The sequence below is a fragment of the Trachypithecus francoisi genome, unplaced genomic scaffold, assembly GCF_009764315.1.
Source record: "Trachypithecus francoisi isolate TF-2019V2 unplaced genomic scaffold, Tfra_2.0 Lachesis_group11, whole genome shotgun sequence".
Taxonomy (NCBI): Eukaryota; Metazoa; Chordata; class Mammalia; order Primates; family Cercopithecidae; genus Trachypithecus; species Trachypithecus francoisi.
Window position 1 is genome coordinate 124,238,222 of NW_022681456.1, and position 13,245 is coordinate 124,251,466.

General features: G+C 46.8%; 1 protein-coding gene across 2 annotated transcripts; it reads right to left on the minus strand.

Moving 5' to 3' along the window:
* Window positions 1–628: 628 nt before the first annotated feature.
* On the minus strand, window positions 629–6,426 carry DPPA3 (developmental pluripotency associated 3). Of its 2 annotated transcripts, none has more exons than XM_033222939.1 (4): window positions 6,294–6,426; window positions 2,662–2,918; window positions 1,508–1,549; window positions 629–761 (listed from the first exon to the last, which is right to left on the minus strand). In XM_033222939.1, exons 1-4 carry the CDS (start codon window positions 6,376–6,378, stop codon window positions 654–656), a joined length of 492 nt encoding a protein of 163 aa, XP_033078830.1. In that variant the 5' UTR covers window positions 6,379–6,426; the 3' UTR covers window positions 629–653. The 2 variants fall into 2 exon arrangements, with proteins under 2 accessions (XP_033078830.1, XP_033078829.1); XM_033222938.1 differs by having other exon boundaries at window positions 629–764.
* Window positions 6,427–13,245: the final 6,819 nt, after the last annotated feature.

Consider the following 13,245-nt stretch of genomic DNA (forward strand, 5'->3'; position numbering starts at 1 on the left):
GATATTTGCAAATACCTGTGCCTTTGTTTCCAATCTCACCCAAATGTACAGTGAAGTTTCTTCCCAGTGGGAAGATATCACAAAATATTAGAATGCCAGATATTTACATTCTAGGAATGTAATGATAAAACTATTGTTCATCTAATTGTTAGCAAGAACAAGAAAATCAAGAACAATTTTTAAAAGGTACTCAAATGTCAACTTTATTGTTTCTATATAAACACCTTTTTGTACTGAAAACTGTAAAAATAACGACGTTTGCTGTGATTGCAATCCAAATTTTTGAAAGCCAGAAAATCTAGTCATTATGCTATAGCCAAACTACCTAATGCTTTCTTTATCCACAAGTAACTTTGCTTCAATTTCTTTATGTTGGGTGTCATCTCACTGACTTTGGGCTTCTCAGACACATGGGAATACTTATGTCTTTGGGTCAAATCAAACAGTAAAGCTAAAGTTATTCAAATACATTCAAATGACACAGATCCCTTACAAATGACTAGTATCATAGTAGGAAGAAAAAGATACAAGAAGAAAAATATATCCTAGAACTTGTTAATATTATTGGTGTATAGTCTATACTAGCACAGAATAGCTTTCACAACCTGCTATATAGGATTACCAGCAAGAAGAAAAAGGTGCAAGAACAAGTTTTATGGCTGAAGTGGCTTGGTGTCATAATTCCCTATTCTAGCATTCTCAGAAGGATCCCATCCATTAGACACGCAGAAACTGCAGGGACATTTGAATGGTCTTGATTCCTTCTGAAAAAAAATGATGAAACGGATTAATTGGAATATTGTACCCCAGATAAATGTAATAAACCCTCAACTATAATGTTTATTTAGGTAAGTGTTGGAACGGGGAACTCACAAAAAGGGCATCGAGGCCAAAAGCAAAACATTTTAGGAGATAAAAAAGAGGGAGGATGGAAATATGGGTAGCACAGAATGGCAGCTTGCGGGTCATTTTGTGATGGTAACAAGTGCAGATTGTCAATAAAACATTCTAGTCTCCGTTTTCCGAATGCCTTAAATGTAACTCATTCTGCTGCTAGACACGCTGCTAAAGCGTTTGTCTTCTCACTATACGGTGCTACCGTGAAGGTATCTGTGACAGCACGTGAAAGTATAAACCTAACACCAAGAGTGACCCCTAGTGTAAACTACGAACTCTGGATGATAATCCTGTCAGGGTAAATTCATCGGCTGCCAAGTGTGCAATTCTGGTGTGCGACGTTGACAGTAGAGGCAGCATGTGTGGGGGAAGGGCATATATTGGAACTCTACACTTTCTGCTCAGTTTTGCTATGAACATAAAACTGCTCTGAAAAATAAAGAATATATTTAAAGAATATATTTTTTAAAACTACAAACATGAACTGACTTATCCAGAGCTCCTGGGGATTCAGAAAGTCCAAGCAAATTCCCTATTCTGACAAAAGGAAACAAACCAGATACCCATCCACATATATAGCCAAAAAGAAAAAGAAAAAAATTATACTTACCCTAACTCCCTTAAGCCCAGTGTTTGTCAGTATTCTTTCATGCTTCATGGGAAGAAAAAAATGTTTATTGAAACCTCTATAAGAAAAAGATGACTAATATTACACTCAATATAAGGGAGAGAAACTAGGGAATCTGTTTGTTATTTTTTTTTTTTTTTTTTTTTTTTTTTTTTTTTTTTTGAGACGGAGTCTCGCAGTCGCCCAGGCTGGAGTGCAGTGGCCGGATCTCAGCTCACTGCAAGCTCCGCCCCCGGGTTTACGCCATTCTCTGCCTCAGCCTCCCGAGTAGCTGGGACTACAGGCGCCCGCCAACTCGCCCGGCTAGTTTTTTTTTCTATTTTTTAGTAGAGACGGGGTTTCGCCGTGTAGCCAGGATGGTCTCGATCTCCTGACCTCGCGATCCACCGTCTCGGCCTCCCAAAGTGCTGGGATTACAGGCTTGAGCCACCGCGCCCGGCCGGAATCTGTTTGTTATTGAGACAGGGTCTTTCTCTCTTGCCCAGGCTGGATTGCAGTGGAGTAATCATGGCTCACTGCAGCCTCAACTTCCCAGACTCAAGTGATCCAGCTGTGTCAGCCCTCAGCCACCCGTCCCACAGCAGCTGGGTCTTACAGGCATGTACCACTACGCCCAGCTAATTAATTTTTTGTACAGATGGTTGATTTTATTAATTTTTTACATCGCCTAGGCTGGTCTGGAACTCCTGAGCTCAAGTGATACTCCCATCTCAGACTTCCAAAGTGCCGGGATTACAGACGTGAACTGGGGAGTCTTTTTTTTTTGAGACCGAGTTTCACTCTTGTTGCCCAGGCTGGAGGGCAATGGCACAATCTCAGCTCACTGCAACCTCTGCTCTCCAGGGTTCAAGCGATTCTCCTGTCTCAGCCTCCCAAGTAGCTGAGATTACAGGTGCCCGCCACCAGGCCCAGCTAACTTTTTATATTTTTAGTAGAGACAGGGTTTCACCATGTTGGCCAGGCTGGTCTGCGCTCCTGACCTCAGGTGATCCACCTGCCTCAGCCTCCCAAAGTGCTGGGATCACAGGCCTCAGCCACTGCACTGGGCCTAGAGCTAGGGAGTCTTAATTAGGTCTTAATTTATGAGTGTCACTCCCTGGAATTGGGCAGCCCCCGCCCACATCACATCAACATACCGTACGAACTCTGCCGAGTAACATGTATCTGAATCTTGCCATCCTTTCTCTCTGCACAGACAGCAATGTTCTTACTCCTCTCCTCCTGTAAATCAAGTCATCTCTGATTTCCCTGAGGACTGGTGCTCTTGCAGCAATTCCATCTGTCACTCGATGGAGTGACTCTTCTGGTAGAGGGGAAGGGGATTCATTAGTGGCGTTGATAGTCAAGTTACTAAGGTTCTTTATCAACATCTCGGAACAGATTTCAGAGGACCCTGAAAGAGAAGGTTAAAAACCATTACATTAAAGGGATCTTCAACGTTCACACTTCAACTGGGTCTGCCCTTAAGCAGGGGGACAGACAGCTGTGTGGGAAATTCCTCAGAGTGGAAGGTTACAGTAAACAATGCACAACCTCTCGTCTTTTCTCAAAAAGAAAGTTAGCCTGGTGCGGTGGCTCACACCTGTAATCCCAGCACTTTGGGAGTCCGAAGCGGGGAGATCACCTGAGACCAGCCTGACCAACGTGGAGAAACCTCATCTCTACTAAAAATACAAAATTAGCTAGGCGTGGTGGTGCACGCCTGTAATCCCAGCTACTGGGGAGGCTGAGGCAGGAGAATCGCTTGAACCCAGAAGGTAGAGGTTGTAGTTGACCCGATTGTGCCATTGCACTCCAGCCTGGGCAACAAGAGCAAAACTCCTTCTCAATAAAAAGGCAGGAAGACGTGGCTGGGCGCGGTGGCTCAAGCCTGTAATCCCAGCACTTCGGGAGGGCGAGGCGGGTGGATCATGAGGTCAGGAGATCAGGACCATCCTGGCTAACACGGTGAAACCCCGTCTCTACTAAAAAATACAAAAAACTGGCCGGGCGAGTTGGCGGGCGCCTGTGGTCCCAGCTACTCGGGAGGCCCAGGCAGGAGAATGGGGTGAACCCAGCAGGCGGAGCTTGCAGTAAGCGGAGATCCGGCCACTGCACTCTAGCCTGGGCGACAGAGCGAGACTCTGTCTCAAAAAAAAAAAAAAAGGCAGGAAATCAAGGCAGGAAGAAATCACTTGTACAGAGGCACATGGTAACACGGTTGACCCTTGAACAACACAGGTTTAAACTGTGGGTCCGGCCGGGCGCGGTGGCTCAAGCCTGTAATCCCAGCACTTTGGGAGGCCGAGACGGGCGGATCACGAGGTCAGGAGATCGAGACCATTCTGGCTAACACGGTGAAACCCCGTCTCTACTAAAAAGTACAAAAAAAACTAGCCAGGCAACGTGGCGGCGCCTGTAGTCCCAGCTACCCGGGAGGCTGAGGCAGGAGAATGGCGTGAACCCGGGAGGCGGAGCTTGCAGTAAGCGGAGATCCGGCCACTGCACTCTAGCCTGGGCGACAGAGCGAGACTCAGTCTCAAAAAAAATAAAAAATAAAAAATAAAAAAAAATAAACTGTGGGTCCCACTTACACGAGAATTTTTTCCAACCAATCACAAAATTCGAAATCCCCACACACATTAACTTTTCTGAAGGTTTTTCAGGGCCCACTGTGGTACTTGATCACTTACAGATTTTGGGGATGTCCTGGAACCAATGCCCAGAGTATAACTGAGGGATGACTGCAATCCCTTGGTCTCTAGACTTATTTTTTGAAACAGGGTCTCACTCTGTCATCCAGGCTGAAGTGCAGTGGCACTATCATGGCTCATTGCAGCCTCCAACTCCCAGGCTCAAGCGATCCTCCCACCTCAGCGTCCAAGAGTAGCTGGTACTACAAGTGTGTGCCACACCCTGCCCCGAGCTACCTTTTACTGTTCTCTTACACTTAGAGATCCACTGAGTGTCTCACAAGCATTACCTACTGTGCATTCTGTGGAATCTTGTGAAACAGGCAAGAAAAACTCATATACTATTTTCTCCCAGAATCCACATCCTTAAGCAAAACTGGGCAATCGAGGCGGCTGTTACCCTCTCCAGTTAGCCCTAATTTAGCTGCCCAGCTCCTTCATGGTATTAGATCTCTTCACTCAAACTCAATTATTTTGGGAAATCAACCACTCATTCTTCCTTTCTCATCCGAACTGCGATGCGTATCCCATACATACGCATATCTCATATAATAAGAAGGTTATGTTAACTGCCCCCTGTGTGTGTTTTGTTTTTTGCCCTGTATATGTGAAAGTATTAAACATAATCAAACTCTGAGATCGATTCTCAAAGTCTAGGGACCTGTGCACGTAGAAATGAGGATCCTTTGTGGAACTATCAGGTACTAAGACGCAAGGAAAGGGAGAGACTAGGGATACGTTCATTTTTCTTTCCCACTCGGATACATGGACCAGCATTCTTTTTTCTGGACGCAGGGGACACACCCAAGATCAGGCGCACAGGGCGTCAGCGGCCCAGTTCCCAGACCTCCTGGCATCGGTAAGTCGCGGGTGTTGGCTCCAGGGTTTCTGCTGCCACCACCCTAGACACCCAGCCCCGACGTCAGGGTCATAAATAAGACTTCAAACCACGTGGAAGGCTTCTGTGGTCAGGCCCGCGCTTGGATGCTGCTGTAAGAAGAAAGGAGTTCCTCCACCGGAAGACCTGGCCTATCAGGGAGCACAATTACCCGAGCAGTTTCTAGGTAAGCCGCCCTCCGGTGCAGGTCCTGCTACTAATTTACATTACGGAGCACGTTTACAGCCTCTTCCTTCCATTTCCCCGATAAAGCAGTTGGTCTGTTTATTAACATTCATGAAGGGCACATTTAGCTGGAAAGCCAGTCTCAAAAATGTTGGCTTAGAGCCCGGCCTCGGTAGCGCACGCCTGCAGTCCCAGCTGCGCAAGAGGATGGCCTGAACCCAGGTGGTTGATACCAGCCTGGGCAACATGGAGAGCCCCACTGTCAAATAAATAAATAAAAATAGGCCGCGGGCGGCGGCTCACGCCTGTAATCCCAGCATTTTTGGAGGCCGAGGTGGGCGGATCACGACGTCAGGAGATAGAGACCAGTCTGGCCAACATAGTGAAACCCCGTCTCTACTAAAAATACAAAAAATTTGCCAGGCGTAGTGGCACATTCCTGTAATCCCAGCTACTTTGGGGGCTGAGGCAGGAGAATGGCGGGAACCTGGAAGGCGGAGCTTGCAGTGAGCCGAGATCGCGCCACTGCACTCCAGCCTGGGTGACTGAGCGAGACTCCCGTCTCAAAAAAAAAAAAAAAAAAGAAAAAAGAAAAACTTTAGGTTCAACTTAAGTTTCTCATATTCTTTCATTTTTTTTTCCCTATCTTTTATTTGGTCTCTGTATTTGTTCCTTTTTACCGTTCCTGACATGTGTTGCTGCTGGGGTAGATGCTGATGCAACCACGCTATGAGCCGCGTTTTGTGATTCCAATTATTTCTCCCCAGAAACTGGTCTTAGAAATCTAAAGTACTCCTAAGCATAGTGAATAAAATAATTCTCACCACCACCATCACCGCTTTTAAAATAAAGTCTTTGACCTCTGTGTTTTCTCACTGGAGGAAGCTGGACTCCCCCTGGTTTGAGGTTTACTTAAATACGTTCCTCTTCCAAAGACTGAAGTCAACATTAAAAAAAAAAAAAAAGACGGCAGCCTTTTGACTTCCCAACCCCGCTATAGTCTTACAGTCAAGAAGGGCATTATCTGACTTACCTGAATCGTCCCGAGAATTTTCTTGGGTCAGCATTTGTGAAGACTCTGGGATGGAGGTTGGATTAAACTGCTGTGATGGGTCCATCTGCGTCTTGAACAACACTAAGCTTCTCCTGGATCTTTGAAACCAAGCAGAAACTGACTGACCTTCAAATTGCTACAAGGTAGCCCGGAAAGAGGCTGAAAACCCGAGCTCCAACCAATGGTCAAAGAACCGACGTAAAATATAGGTCCGGCTTCCTCTTAAAATACAGATAAGCCAATCTTCCAGGATATTTGAATGTTAATGATCCAATGATTAGAGGATTAAGGGGATCCAAATGATTAAAGGTTAATGGGCGTAGTTTAGACTAGTAGGGTAGTTCTTCATCTGCTTTGCATTAAAATAATATGTCCTATGTCATATCTGCTAGAAAATTTATAAAACGCCTTTTTCGTTGTTCTGTCTCCCTAAGGTTGCCTTATATATAAATTGTTTTTTTCTTGTTGTTTTTTGTTTTCCCAAACTCTACTCCTGGAGATGGCTTCTGTTTTGTGAACTGGGCTTAAGTGTTCTAGTGTAGAGAGGAGAATGGCAGTTTTTACCGCCCCCACCCCGCCACCACCACTGCCCATAAACTCCCAATTAAGCTGAGAAAGTTTCCTTTAAGTTTTCCTTGCCTAAATCATCTTAAACCTTTGCTGCTACGAAGAAGAGAGGAAAAATGAACAAGTATCTGTTATGAACACTTTCATAGCTTGATATTTTAGGGACATGTATTTTTTATTTGTTTTATAAACTATAAACCTAACAGTACCTAACATTTCTGAGCAGCTGAAATTAACTAAACTTACAAATTGCTACTCCTTCCCCGCCAAAAAATGCTTGTGTTCCTTCCTAGCAAAGCACACCAACATTTAACCACTGATTGTCTACAGGAGGTGGAAAAACAAGTCCCCAGCTGCCCCTCTCATCTTTTTCCCTCTTACTCAAATATGCACCCTCCCCCATTCTCTCTCTAGGTGGAAACCACGAGAAAATACTCAAAGGCAATCTTGTTTGGGTTTGGTAAAAAGTGAAAATTGGCCGGGCGCGGTGGCTCAAGCCTGTAATCCCAGCACTCTGGGAGGCCGAGACGGGCGGATCACAAGGTCAGGAGATCGAGACCATCCTGGCTCACCCGGTGAAACCCCGTCTCTACTAAAAAAATATAAAAAAGTAGCCGGGCGAGGTGGCGGGCGCTTGTAGTCCCAGCTACTCGGGAGGCTGAGGCAGGAGAATGGCGTAAACCCGGGAGGCGGAGCTTGCAGTGAGCTGAGATCCGGCCACTGCACTCCAGCCTGGGCGACAGAGCGAGACTCCGTTTCAAAAAAAAAAAAAAAAAAAAGTGAAAATTGAAGTTATGATTTAAGAAATATTTTCATAGAGAATGAGCAACCATAGACATAGACTGTGTCCCAACACTTTATGCAAGTGATTCTCAAAAGTGTGGTCTCCAGGATGGCTTAATCACCCAGGAGGTGATTGCAGTGACCTATGACCATGCCACTGCACTCCAGCCTGGGAGACAGGGCAGGACCCTGCCTCTTACAAAAAAAAAAAGTGAGGACTACAACAAGCACCTAGTTAACTTAGATACACAAATTCTGAGCTCCGACCCAGCCCTACTGAATCAAAGACTGGGGCCCAGTGGTCAAGGCTTTAACAAGCCTCCCAGGCAATTCTGCACTTAGCCAGAAGGCCCAGAAGCAACCCCCAGGTGATTCTGATGGGTGCTCAAGTTAAGCAGCCCTGCTTTATGGCACTGTGAACTTTCTACTTCTGTTGTTCAGCTCTTGGTTAATCTCCCTCATGCCCTGGGAGTCTCTCTAATATCAGTCCCCAAGAATTCCACTGGAGAGATAAATTTTAAAAAATCCCATTGCAGGGGGTTTAGGATTAGGAGGTGAGACAACAAAAAGGGCTGAAATAGACTCTCATTTATAAAAAACCTAGGCTGGGCACAATGGCTCACGCCTGTAATCCCAGCACTTTGGGAGGCTGAGGCAGGTGGATCGCTTGAAGCCAGGAGTTCGGGACTAACCTGGCCAACATGGTGAAACAGTCTCCACTAAAAATACAAAAATTAGGTCACACACAGTGGCTCACGCCTCTAATCCCAGGACTCTGAGAGGCTGAGGCAGGTGGATCGCTTGAAGCCAGGAGTTCGGGACTAACCTGGCCAACATGGTGAAACACTGTCTCCACTAAAAATATAAAAATTAGGCCATGCACAGTGGCTCACGCCTGTAATCCCAGGACTTTGGGAGACCGAGGCGGGCGGATCACAAGGTCAGGAGATCGAGACCATCCTGAATAACACAGTGAAACCCCATCTCTACTAAAAATACAAAAAATTAGCTGGGCGTGGTGGCAGGCGCCTGTAGTCCCAGCTACCTGGGAGGCTGAGGCAGGAGAATGGCGTAAACCCTGGAGGCAGAACTTGCAGTGAGCCGAGATCGCGCCACGGAACTCCAGCCTGGGTGAGAGTGCGAGACTCTGTCTCAAAAAAAAAAAAAAAAAAAACTGCATCTGAAAACAAAACAAATATAACAATTAGCCGGGCATGATGGCAACCACCTGTAATCACAGCTACCCAAGAGGCTGGGGCAGGAGAATCACCTGAATGTAGGAGGTAGAGGTTCCAGTGAGCCGAGATTACACCCACTGCACTCCAACCTGGGTGACAGAGCAAGACTCAGTCTCAAAAAAAGTAAAAATAAAAAAGAAAAGAACCAAATTAGAAGGATGAGTAACCAAAGTTGAAATTTGAAATATGTTAATACATGATAAGGAAGAGGAAAAAAGTCACATCTGCAAGTTAGAAGTCAAGAAAGAATGCCTAAATGGAAAAAATCAAAATCAAGACATATCATTACAAACTTGTTCTATAGGCCAGTCACGGTGGCTCATGCCTGGACTCCCAGAACTTTGGGAGGCCAAAATGGTGGATCACCTGAGGTCAGGAGTTCGAGACCAGCCTGGCCAACATGGTGAAACCCCATGTCTACTAAAAATACAAAAATTAGCCAGGCGTGGTGGTGCACTGCACGCCTGTAATCCTAGCTACTCTGGAGGTTGAGACAGAAGAATTGCTTGAACCCAGGAGGCAGAGGTTGCAGTAAGCCAAGATCATGCTGTTGCACCCCAGCCTGGGTGACAAGAATAAAACTCCATCTGAAAAACAAAACAAAACAACAAAAAACTTTCCCTATAGAAATACACAAGGGAGGCCGGGCGCGGTGGCTCAAGCCTGTAATCCCAGCACTTTGGGAGGCCGAGACGGGCGGATCACGAGGTCAGGAGATCGAGACCATCCTGGCTAACATGGTGAAACCCCGTCTCTACTAAAAATACAAAAAACTAGCCGGGCGAGGTGGCGGGTGCCTGTAGTCCCAGCTACTCGGGAGGCTGAGGCAGGAGAATGGCGTGAACCCGGGAGGCGGAGCTTGCAGTGAGCCGAGATCCGGCCACTGCACTCCAGCCTGGGCGGCAGAGCGAGACTCCGTCTCAAAAAAAAAAAAAAAAAAAAAAAAAAAAAAAGAAATACACAAGGGCTGGGCACCGTGGCCCAATCGCCTGTAATACCAGCACTTTGGGAGGCCAAGGTGGGCAGATCACTTGAGACCAGGAGTTTGAGACCAGCCTGGCAAACATGGTGAAACCCCACCTCTGCTAAAAATACAAAAATTAGCCAGGCGTGGTGGCAGATGTCTGTAGGCCCAGCTACTCGGGAGGCTGAGGTGAAAGAATGGGTTGAACTTGGGAAGCAGAGGTTGCAGTGAGCTGAGATTACGCCACTGCACTCCAGCCTAGGCGACACAGTGAGAGACTCTGTCTCAAAAACAAAAACAAAAACAATTAGAAAAGAAAAGAAAAGAAATACACAAATACCCCCCAAAAGCCATCCAAACCAAAGTTTAAAGTGGGTGCTTACGGGAAAAAGAAAATAAAGAATGCAGCATAGGACGGCAGTTGGGACATGTGTCTGTTTTAAGAAACTTAGAACTATTTGCTACTTTATAGTATATGCACATACAACTTTTTGAATTTAAAAAAAGCGGGGGGAAAAGGGGGTAAAGGGGCCAGACATGGTGGCTTATGCCCATAATCCTAGCACTTTGGAAGGCCAATAGAGGGGCAGATTGCTCGAGGCCAGGAGTTTGAGACCAGCCTGGCCAACGTGGAAAAACCCCATCTCTACCAAAAATTTAAAATTAGCCGGGCGTGGTGGCACATGCCTGTAATCCCAGCTCCTTGGGAGGTCCATGTGGGAGAATCCCTTGAACCAGGGAGGGGGAGGTTGCAATGAGCCTAGATGGGCCACTGCACTTCAGCCTGGGCAACAGAGCAACACTCCGTATCAAAAAAAAAAAAAAAAAAAAAAAAAAAATGACGGGGAAGGAAAGAGGGAAGTAAAAAAAAGAAAAAAATGGGGGAGAAAACAGTTGTCAGATGTAAAACACATAAGAGAAGGGGAAAGGAAAGTAAGAGTGAATGTAGGGAAATCCATAAGAATATTGCATTGCAAGAGTCTGGATGAGTAATGAAAATTATTTAAGTGTTTAATGATACATGATAAAGTTATAACTTTAAAAAGTTCATAAATTCAGTTAAGAAAGTCTGTTATGTGTATAGAGGAAACAGGGCCGGGCCTGGTGGCTCAATCCTATAATTCCAGCACTTTGGGAGGCGGAGGCCAGAGGATCTCTTGAGCCCAGGAGTTTGAGGCCAGCCTGAACAACAAAGCGAGGCAAGGTCTCCACAAAAAAATGTAAAAATTAGATGGGGCTGATGGCACAGACCTGTGGCCCCCTATATGGGTACCCAATAGGGGTCACTGAGGCAGGAGGATGGCTTGAAGATGGCTTGAGTCCAGGAGTTGAAGGCTGCAGTGAGCTATGATTGCACCATTGCACTCCAGCCTGGGCCACAGACACCCTGTCTCAAAAATATGTATTTTTTTGCCCTCCCATTTTGAAACAAATTCATATATATAAACACACATGTAGACGTGTGTGTGCATGTAGGTGTGTGTATCGTATTCCAGAGAGGGAACGCCTGGTAAGGGGAAGAGAAGGGCTGCTATTTTGGAAAACCCTACCAGACATGCAGCTATTTTTCTTTTTTCTTTCTTTATTTTTGAGACGCAGTTTTGCTCTTGTTGCCCAGCTGGAGTGCAATGGCACGATCTCGGCTCACCGCAACCTCCGCCTCCCAGGTTCAAGCAATTCTCCTGCCTCAGCCTCACCAGTAGCTGGGATTACAGGCATGCACCACCACGCCCAGCTAATTTTGTATTTTTAGTAGAGACGGCGTTTCTCCATGTTGGTCTGGCTGGTCTCAAACTCCCGACCTCAGGTGATCCGCCCGTCTAGGCCTCCCAAAGTGCTGGGATTATAGGCTTGAGCCACCGCGCCCGGCCTGCTATTTTTTTCTTTTTGTTTTTTGTTTTTTGTTGAGACGGAGTTTCGCTCTTGTTGCCCAGGCTGGAGTGTAATGGCGCCATCTCGGCTCACTTCAACCTCTGTCCCCCGGGTTCAAGCAATTCTCCTGCCTCAGCCTTCTTAGTAGCTGGGATTACAGGAATGTGCCACCATGCCGGGCTAATTTTGTGTTTTTAGTAGAGACGGGGATTTCTCCATGTTGGTCAGGCTGGTCTGGAACTCCCTATCTCAGGTGATCGGCCGCCTCGGCCTCCCAAAGTGCAGAGATTACAGGCGTGAGCCACCGCGCTCTACCGACATGCAACTATTTTACTTGCGCTCTTTCCATGCTTTCTGACCTTGGCGGCCCGGGCGTCCCCCGGGCCTGTCTCTTTGCCCCGGCAGCCCCACCCCAACCCTAGGCTCCCTTTGCTTTGGCCCTCACTCTCCACCCTAGCATACGTGCGGTTCAAACCGTACGTTTCCACCTGGCTTTGAAGGTAACCCGCCTTGCATTCCTGCAGTGGATGCTCAAAGGGCACGATGGAGTCGAGCAGCCCCGCTGGGGTGGGGCGGGAGGGTCCGGAGTTCACCTCGGCGGGACGCCGGGGGCGAGCAAAACAGCTCCTGGCGTCCACGCCTCCTCCTCACCTCCCACGGCCCTCAGTTACCTTCCTCTCTAGGAATCCTTCGTTTTTGGAATTCTACAGTGAGAAATTAATACTCCCAGGGCCAATTATTTAATAGCTTAATGGAAAATACTTAATGATGACTTAAGACGATGACAGCCCTCTAAAGAGCTTGCTGGAAGAAACGGTGGCTCTGATGGAAAGAGAGGAAGTTGGGTGGTAGATTTCCAAAATTCGCTGTTTGAGTGAAGATATCTGGAACCCTGACTGAAGGTCACCTCGGCCTCTCAGAAGAGGGTAGTAAATACTGTTAGCATTCCCAGGTTTGCTTAAGGATGGGATTTCAGGAAAGACTTGTTTTCTTTGTCTATTTATAGGGCCCCACAGACTGTACAGGAAGTAATGATGGTGGGGTGTTGCCTGAGAATAACTTTGTATTTCATTGTTTCCTTTTCTTTTTTTTTTTTTTCTTTTTTGAGACAGAGTCTTGCTCTGTCGCCCAGGCTGGAGTCCAGTGGCACGATCTCGGCTCACTGCAACCTCTGCCTCCCGGACTCAAGCGATTCTTGTGCCTCAGCCTCCCAAGTAGCTGGAATTACAGGCACGTGTCACCACGCCCGGCTAATGTTTGTGTTTTTAGTAGAGATGGATTTTGCCATGTTGGCCAGGCTGACCTTGAAATCCTGACCTCCGGTGATCCGCCGCCTCGGCCTCCCAAAATGTTGGGATTACAGGCGTGAGCCACCATACCCGGCGACATCTTACTTTCTTTTTTTTTTTTTTTTTTGAGACCGAGTCTCGCTCTGTCGCCCAGGCTGGAGTGCAGTGGCCGGATCTCAGCTCACTGCAAGCTCCGCCTCCCGGGTTTACGCCATTCT

Excerpts from the sequence above, each read along its gene's own strand:
- DPPA3 (XM_033222938.1), bottom strand. The coding sequence starts at position 6,378 with ATGGACCCATCACAGCAGTTTAATCCAACCTCCATCCCAGAGTCTTCA. Across the intron at positions 2,919-6,293 it reads AAATTCTCGGGACGATTCAG|GGTCCTCTGAAATCTGTTCC; the intron begins GTAAGTCAGATA and ends CTTCTCTTTCAG. Across the intron at positions 765-1,507 it reads CTGGGCTTAAGGGAGTTAGG|AAGGAATCAAGACCATTCAA; the intron begins GTAAGTATAATT and ends ATTTTTTTTCAG.